General features: G+C 46.4%; 1 protein-coding gene across 1 annotated transcript in view; it reads right to left on the minus strand.

Moving 5' to 3' along the window:
* Window positions 1–5,823, minus strand: part of LGMN (legumain) — a 114,328-nt gene extending 108,505 nt beyond the window's left edge. Inside the window, exon 1 of the mRNA XM_007944539.1 lies at window positions 5,488–5,823. Within this exon, the coding sequence (XP_007942730.1) occupies window positions 5,488–5,823 (336 nt within the window). The remainder of the gene's footprint in view (window positions 1–5,487) is intronic.
* Window positions 5,824–7,901: the final 2,078 nt, after the last annotated feature.

Below are 7,901 nucleotides of genomic sequence, written 5' to 3' on the forward strand. Positions count from 1 at the left end.
TGGATGAATGGATAAACCAACTATGGTACATACACACAATCATATGCAACGTTAAAGAAAAATGATGAATCTGCACAACACTTCATAACATGGATGAACCTGGAGGACATTATGCTGAGTCAGATCAGTCAATCACAAAAGGACAAATATTGTATGAGACCACTAGTATAAACAGTCAAGAAAAAGTTTACACACAGAAAGAAACATTCTTTGAAGATTCTCAGGGGTGGGAGGGAAAGCCACTAACTAGAGAGTAGACATGTATTAACTCGGGTGAAGGGAAAGGCAATATACAGTGCAGGGGATCTCAGCACAAAGTGATCAAGGCAGTGGAAGACACAGGGAGGAGCGTAAGAGGTAAAGGCAACACTGGAGAATCCTATTACATACACAATCCTGCAGTAACGGTAACAGCAATGATCTATGAGTAGATACATAGACACTCAAGCTGAACAGAGGTGGAAGGTGAATGGGACCACACTCATGAATATATATGTGTTTGACAGAGGATATCTCTACCTATGTATTTGCATGTGCTGCAAATATATCCATGAATGCAGTACGGCATACAGCGGGCAAAGTTATGAAAACTTTTTAGTCATAAACAAACACCTTGAAGGAATGAGTTGCTGGACTTGGAGGCTTAGGACTGTGGTCTCAGGGGATGCTAAGGTCAATTGGCATGACATAGTCCACAAAGACAATGTTCTACATCCTGCTTCAGAGAGTAGCTCCCGTGGTCTTAATAGCTTACGAGCAGCCATCTCCGAAAACCAAACTCACTGCCATTGTTCTGACTCACAGCAACCCCATTGGGTTTCTGGGGTGTGTGTGTGTGTGTGTGTGTGTGTAAATCTTTACGGGAGTAGATTGCTCCATCTTCCTTCCATGGAGCAGCTGTAGGTTGGAACTGCCAACCTTTGGGTTAGCAGTCAAATGCCTTAAACACTGCACCACACCATCTAAGGTGCAACTACTGGTCTCTTCCCATTCAGAGCAAAGAAGAATGAAAAAAATCAAAGATGCAAGGAAACAATTAATCCAAAGGAATAAGGGACCACGGGAACCCCAGCCTCCACAATCCTGAGACCAGAAGAACTATATGGTGACCGCTACCATTGCTGACTGCTCTGAAAGGGATTGCCATATGAGGTCCCAAATACAGTGGGAGAAGAATGTGGATCAAAGCTCAGAATCATAAAAAAGACCAGGCTTATTGGTCTGATGAAGACTGGTGGAACCATCGAGACGATGGTCCTTAGACAGTCTTCAAGGTGGGAACCAAACTCAACCTTTGTGGCTCAACTTTCAGCTAAATGACAGACAAGCATGTTGTTGTTGTTGTTATGTGCCGTTGAGTCGGACCTGACTCACTGCGACCCCTCTTTGGGTTTCCGAGGCAGTACCACTATGGAAGTAGATTGCCCAACCTTCCTTCCGAGGAGTGGCTGGTGGGTTTGAACCGCCAGCCTTCTGGTTAGCAGTCAAATGCCTTCAGCCCTACGCTACCAGACCTCCCAGACAAGCATATAAGGTCCTAAAAACCAGCTCTGCATTCATTAGAACAATCAACCTTAAGAGATCAAAAGGGCAGCATTTGCCCAGGGGATAAAGCTCAGAAGGCAGGAAGGGATGGAAAAGATGGATGAAGGAAAATGGCAACATGGGGAGGAAGTGGGAAAAGAAAAAAAAAGTGAAAAAAAACACAAAAACCAGAAATCAAACCACATATTGCATCGGGCAAATCTGCTTTGAAAGACCTTTTCAAAGTGTTAAAAAGCAAAGATGTCATCCTGAGGAGTAAGATGTGCCTGGCCGAAGTCATGGTATTTTCAATCTCTTCATGTGCATGCAAAATCTGGACAATGAAAAAGGACAACCAAAGAACTGATAACATTTAAATTATGTTGTTAGTGAACAATACTGAATATACCACAGACTGCTGGAAGAACAAACAAATGTGTCTCGGAAAGAAGCGTAGCCAGAACGCTCTTAGAGGCAAACACTTTAACTAACAGACTTCGGACATGTTTTCAGAAGGGACCATTCCCTGGAGAAGGATATCATATTTGGTAAAGTAGAGGGTCAGAGAAAGAGGGGAAGATCGGGAACAAGACAGATTGACACAGTGGCTGCAAAACTGGGCTCAAACAGAGTAATGATTTTTTTTTTTTTTTATTGTGATTTGGGTGAAAATTTACTGAGCAAATTCACTTTCCATATAGCAGTTCACATACACTTTGTCTCATGACATTGACCACAATTTACCACAATGAAGCAGCTCCCCTCCTACTTCCTCCCCATAGTTACCTCTTCCCTGTGTCCATCCCTCCATGCACTCCTGCCCCCTGAGCTGTCTCCCTATGCATAAGCAGCCCTTCTTTCTCCCATGATTGTTCTCTCCAAGGAGTGTATCTACCTCAGGTAAATGTTCAACTCATATGCCTGTCTATTGTTTGGCTAGAAGCCACAGGTGTGGGTTCAATTTCAGACCTGACAGGCAGCTAGGGGCCATAGTCTCAGTGGTTCCACCAGGCTCCATTGGGCCAGCAAACTTGGTCCCCCCCCTCTTTTTTTTTCCTCCAAATGATTTTGAGTTTTGTTCCATATTCTTCTCCCTCTCCATTCAGGATCTCCTACATAGATTCCCTTCCAAGTGGTTCACAGTAGTAGGCAGGCACCATCTAGTTCTGGTCTCATAGTCGTACAGGCTGCAGGTCGGATGGTGTACCAGTCACTACGACTAATTGTTTCCATGAATTTTTTGTTTTCTTCATTCTTCTTCGCCCTGGACTAGAGACCCATTGTTGCATCTAGATGGCAGCTTGCAAGCTTTTAAGATCCCAGTCACTACTCACCAAAGTAGGAGGTGGAACAACGTTTTCTGTAATACGTTATGCCAATTGAGCTTGATGTTCTGAGCAAGATGGTAAGGTTCTGAGCCCACAGGTTCAACCACTTGGTCCCTCTGGGTAGCTGGCTGTGACCAAGAAGTAACTATAACCTTGCCCCTTGTCAGCTCCACTATACACCTGGGAATTCAGATCATACACATAAATTTATAGGACCATTGTCTGCCAACCTTATACATGGTCTTGAGTACGCTCCCCTCTTCATAGTCATACCTACTAGTTCAGCCTGTCCACCCATCTATCCAGCCACATACTCACGTTTGCCTTCCCTGACAATGCAGCACTGTATGTGCAAAACAACATCCTTGTTGTCTGTACCTCCCATGTACCTCTCCATGTGTTTCTCTTCCTCAACGCCACCATATTGATCACTCACACTTGGTACACTGCCCTTCTCTTCACCCAAATCAATATTTATCTCTATCTATCTAACAGTGTTCCCTACCCTACCCTACCCTACCCTCCCACCCCTGGTAATCAACAAAGAAAATTTCCTTCCATAGATAAACCTTTCCTTGACTTTTACAATAATGGACTAATACAGTATTTGTCATTTTGTGATTGACTTATTTCCCTCAGCATAATGTTCTCCAAGTCCATCCATGTTATGCGGTGTTTTGCAGATTCTACATTATTCTTTTGTGTTGCATAGTATTCCATTGTGTGTATGTACCATAGTTTGGTTATCCATTCCTCAGTTGATGGACACCTAGGTTGTTTCTATCTTTTGGCTATTGTAAATAATGCTGTGGCGAACACGGGGTGCATGTGTCTGTTCTTGTCCTGGCTCTCACTTCTTTATGATATATACCTAGTAATGGAATGGCTGGGTCAAATGCTATTTCTAATTCCAACTTTTGAAGGAATTGCCATACAGCTTTCCACAGTAGTACCATTTTACAGTCCTACCAGCAGTGTATGAGAGTCCCAATCTCTCCACATCCTTGCCAGCATTTGTTATTTTCTGTCTTGAACTTTACTAGAGCTGGAGCAAGATGGTATGTCATTGTTGTTTTGATTTGGATCAGAGGAATGATTTTGAGGATGGCACAGGTATGGGCAGTGTCTCACTCTGTTGAACGTGGAGTCCCTATGAGTCAAACAACAATGGCTGAGAGTTTTTTTCTCTTTACTGGACTGGACTAAATCTGACTTGAGAGGAAAAAACAAGGGATTGTAATTACTCCCAATATTTACGCTTAATTTGAAGACAAAACCTTGGAATTAGGTGGATCCCACATGGGGCCAGATGACCTTAGACAAGTTACAACGTCTTTGAGCTTCTTGTGTCATCCATCTGAAAATGGAGATCATTGGGTCTAAGTTATAGGCTTGTCATTAGGCCAATTTATTCCAATCCTGTGCACACAGTGAGTGCTAAGTATTTACTGAATTATTGAATATGAATTTTAAATTAAATTCAAACAGTGAAGTGCCTACCAGCTTACATATAGCACTGCTGTCTACTGGTCTTTTGTATCCTTGGGGTCTCAGCTCAAAGGTCATCTGCTCCCTGACCCCTGGATTGAAAGTACCCCACCCGCCTCCACTCACTTCTCCCTGTAGTGTCGTATAGCCCTGGTTGCAGGTGAGTTAGGATTCTGACGCATGCTGACCCATATGCTGTGCTCCATAGTTTTCCAGACCGTGACATGTCGAGAACAGATCGCCAGGCTTTTCTTCTGCAGCACCTCTGGGTGAGTTCAAATTGTCGACCTATTAGTTAGTCTTTTGGTTAGTAATCGAGCGCTTAACCTTTTGTACCACCCAGGGCCATTGGTTTATTTAAGATTTGTGTACACCACCAGAAAGTCCTCGGAAGGAAGATGGGGCAATCTACTTCCCTAGTGATATTGCCTCGGAAACCTAAGGAGGGGTCGCTATGAGTCGGGTCCGACTCCACGGCATATAACAACAACAACAACAACAACCAGAAATTATACTCCTTGCGGGCTAGGCGATTTCCACTCACTGACAACAGGGTGGAGCAGAACTGCCCCATAGGATTTCCAAGCCTAAGGCATTTGACTGCTAACCAGAAGGCTGGCGGTTCAAACCCACCAGCCACTCCTCGGAAGGACGGTTGGACAATCTACTTTTGTAGTGATACCGCCTGGGAAACCGAAGGAGGGGTCGCTATAAGTCTGGATCTGGACCGACTAGAGGGCAGTGAGTTTGCGTTTTCTTTTTTTTTTTTTTTTGGGGCATCTTTACTGAAGCAGGATGCCACATCTTTCTCCCAGAGTTCTCACAACTGATCTTTCAGTTAGCAGGCAAGCGCTTAAACACTGAGCCACCAGGACTCCTTTAAATGTCTGGAAATCAGAGACCTTGTGTCCTGTATTTCCATACCCTACCTTAAGCCTCAGCATCTTCCTCTATAAACGTGAAAGGACTGAAGAAGACTCTGCCCACCTAGGCATCACGCTCCGCCCAATTCAAAGCCTGAGGTTTCCCTCAAGCCACGAATCGCCTCAGTCTTCCCACGTGGTTCCCAGTGGATGCCCCGCCCCCTAAGGCGTGGCCTTCACTGTCACCGGCCCGCAGGGGAGGTCTTTCTCTGTAGGAGAGCTACGTCACACGCATCCAGGCTCGGCTCGAGGCTTGACTCGCCGCAAGCGGAAGAGGCGTGGCCAGGAGCGAGGGCCCCGCAGTTGTCGGCGCCGCCGCCTGAGCGGCCTGCGGGTGGATGCTCTCCTCTCCGCCGCTCAGGCAGGTCGTAAGCCACTCTGTTTTGGGGTCCTCGTCGCCCTTCCACGTCTCCCGGAAGAGTGGCAGGGCCAAGGCTGGCCAGAGAGGAGGTTCGCTCAGCCTGGGCCCGTTCCGGGCCGGCTGGTGACGGGGGGCGGCTCAGGAGGGCGTCGACGCCTGGGTGCAGCCGCTCCAGAGTCCTCAGGTGAGGCGGCGGCATAGGCTCAGCGGACAGGACAGGTCCGCTTGGGGGCGTTAACGGCCTCAGGAGCGGGGGGCGCCGTCCCTTGTGGAAGGATCCAGGTCTTTCCCCCTTTTTTTGGGTCGCTCTTGTCCTCATTCTCTTGGGCATTGAAGAAGGGGATAGGAATCCCCTCGCACTCCCAGCTTGATCTGGCTGCTCTTCTCCGGAGGCTCGAATAAGGTGGGTGGGGAGTAGAGTGGGGGACCTGCTGTCTGTCTGACTCCCCAGGACCCACTGATTGGGCCGGCCTGACTACCCCCCAGCAATCCCTTCTCTGTGCTGACACCTGGCTTTCTGCAGGCCCTGCCACCGCGGTCTGCACAGCCATCCCCACCCCACGCAGTACCCGCTGTGCGCCTTCTCGCTCCCTTTTTCTCCACCTCCGTGTGGGCCGTTTCCGGAGGCAGTGCCAGAGGAGTGACTTGAGGGCTTTGGACCTCTGAAGTGGGCTCGAGTTGTCTTTCGTGTCTGTCTGTGGGGCAAGTGACACGTCCCACTAACTCTTAGTGTTTGTTTAGTTAAGTAATCGGCATGCAGGGACAAGCTTTGTTGCAAAGCCCTATTACTAACTTTATGGGAGGCAAGATAGAAAGGAATTAATCAATGTGTTTTGATTGCTCTATTAGGAAAGATCATTTGCTCCCGAACACCACTATGCTTATTTGGGTTTAATACTTTACATCTCTGGAGTTTCACACGATAAAAATACATTCTCCTCCTGTTTTCATTTGAAATACCCAGGTGGGTAACAATCCCATATCATAACGGAATTCCAAAAACCAAACTCAACCAGTTGCCATCTAGTGAATCCAAGTCATTGCAGCCTCTGGAGTCTCAGAGAAGAACTGTGCTCTGTAGGGGTTTCAGTGCCTGATTTTTCAGAAGCAGGTCACCAGACCTTTCTTCTGAGGCACCGCTGGATGGACAGCCAAGCGCACTAACTGCAGCACCCTGGGACTCCTATGACAAGTTTAGAGAATGAGCTTTTTGAGGTTACTCACATTTTGAGAGGTTACTTATGGGAGGCGGGGGTTAAAATTTGGTGTGAGGAGTTTGGCTAACTTAGATGAGTACCAGCAGGACACCTAAACTCTCAGCCACTAAACCTTTTCTCATCAGTAAAAAGCAGATACTGCTATTTACCGAGTAAGTGGTTGTAAAAGCTACATGTGATTGAAGGTCATGTTTTCCTAGCATCTGACAGTTTTTATGCATGGCGGCTATGCCAGCTGCATTGCCAGGACTTCATTGGTGTGCACAACAGACAGGGCCCTCAAACACACTCTCTCCCCTTCCCCAGTATGGAGATGAGTGTTGAAAAATGAACACATAATAACCCTGGTGGTGCAGTGCTCTGCTGCTAATCGGAAGGTTGGCGGTTCAAACTCACCCAGTGGGATCTGCCCCTGTAAACATTACAGCCTAGACAGCCCTATTGGGCAGTTTTGCTCTGCCATATGAGGTTGCTATGAGTCAAATTAACTGTGTGGCCCCCAAAGACAACATAAAATATGAAGAGCTGTGAGAGAATAGGGAGTCGTAAGACCTAACTTAGAACAGAAAGCCCTGATGACACTCAAGTGAAGACCAAGAACAAGTTAGCCATGAAAGAGCGTTCCAGGCAAAAGGTTGTTGACCTTTTTAAAAGTGTAGTTTCTTCTGTATCATGAGAACCAAGGACTTCATTGCTTTGATTTCTTGTGGGCCAATGTTAGCACTCAGATACACATACTGGATGAATGACTATGCAATCATGTTTTGCTTTATATTCCAAACTTACCTTAATGTGTATGTAAGTTGGTACTGAGTATGTGGCATTTGACTGCTAACCAGAAGGTTGGCGGTTCAAACCCACCAGCCACTCCTAGGGGAAGATTGGGCAATCTACTTGTGTAGAGATACCACCTCTGAAACCCAAAGAGGAGTCGCTATGAGTTGAATCGATTTGATGGCAGTGAATTTTTTTGTTTGTTTGTTTTCCTGATGGGAATTCTGAAGGTGTACTTTACACAAGATACGTATGTGTACACCCAGATTATACACAGTAGTGCTGC

This window comes from Orycteropus afer, unplaced genomic scaffold (genome assembly GCF_000298275.1).
Source record: "Orycteropus afer afer isolate SDZICR_OR568_19922 unplaced genomic scaffold, OryAfe1.0 scaffold00127, whole genome shotgun sequence".
NCBI classification, from domain to species: domain Eukaryota; kingdom Metazoa; phylum Chordata; class Mammalia; order Tubulidentata; family Orycteropodidae; genus Orycteropus; species Orycteropus afer.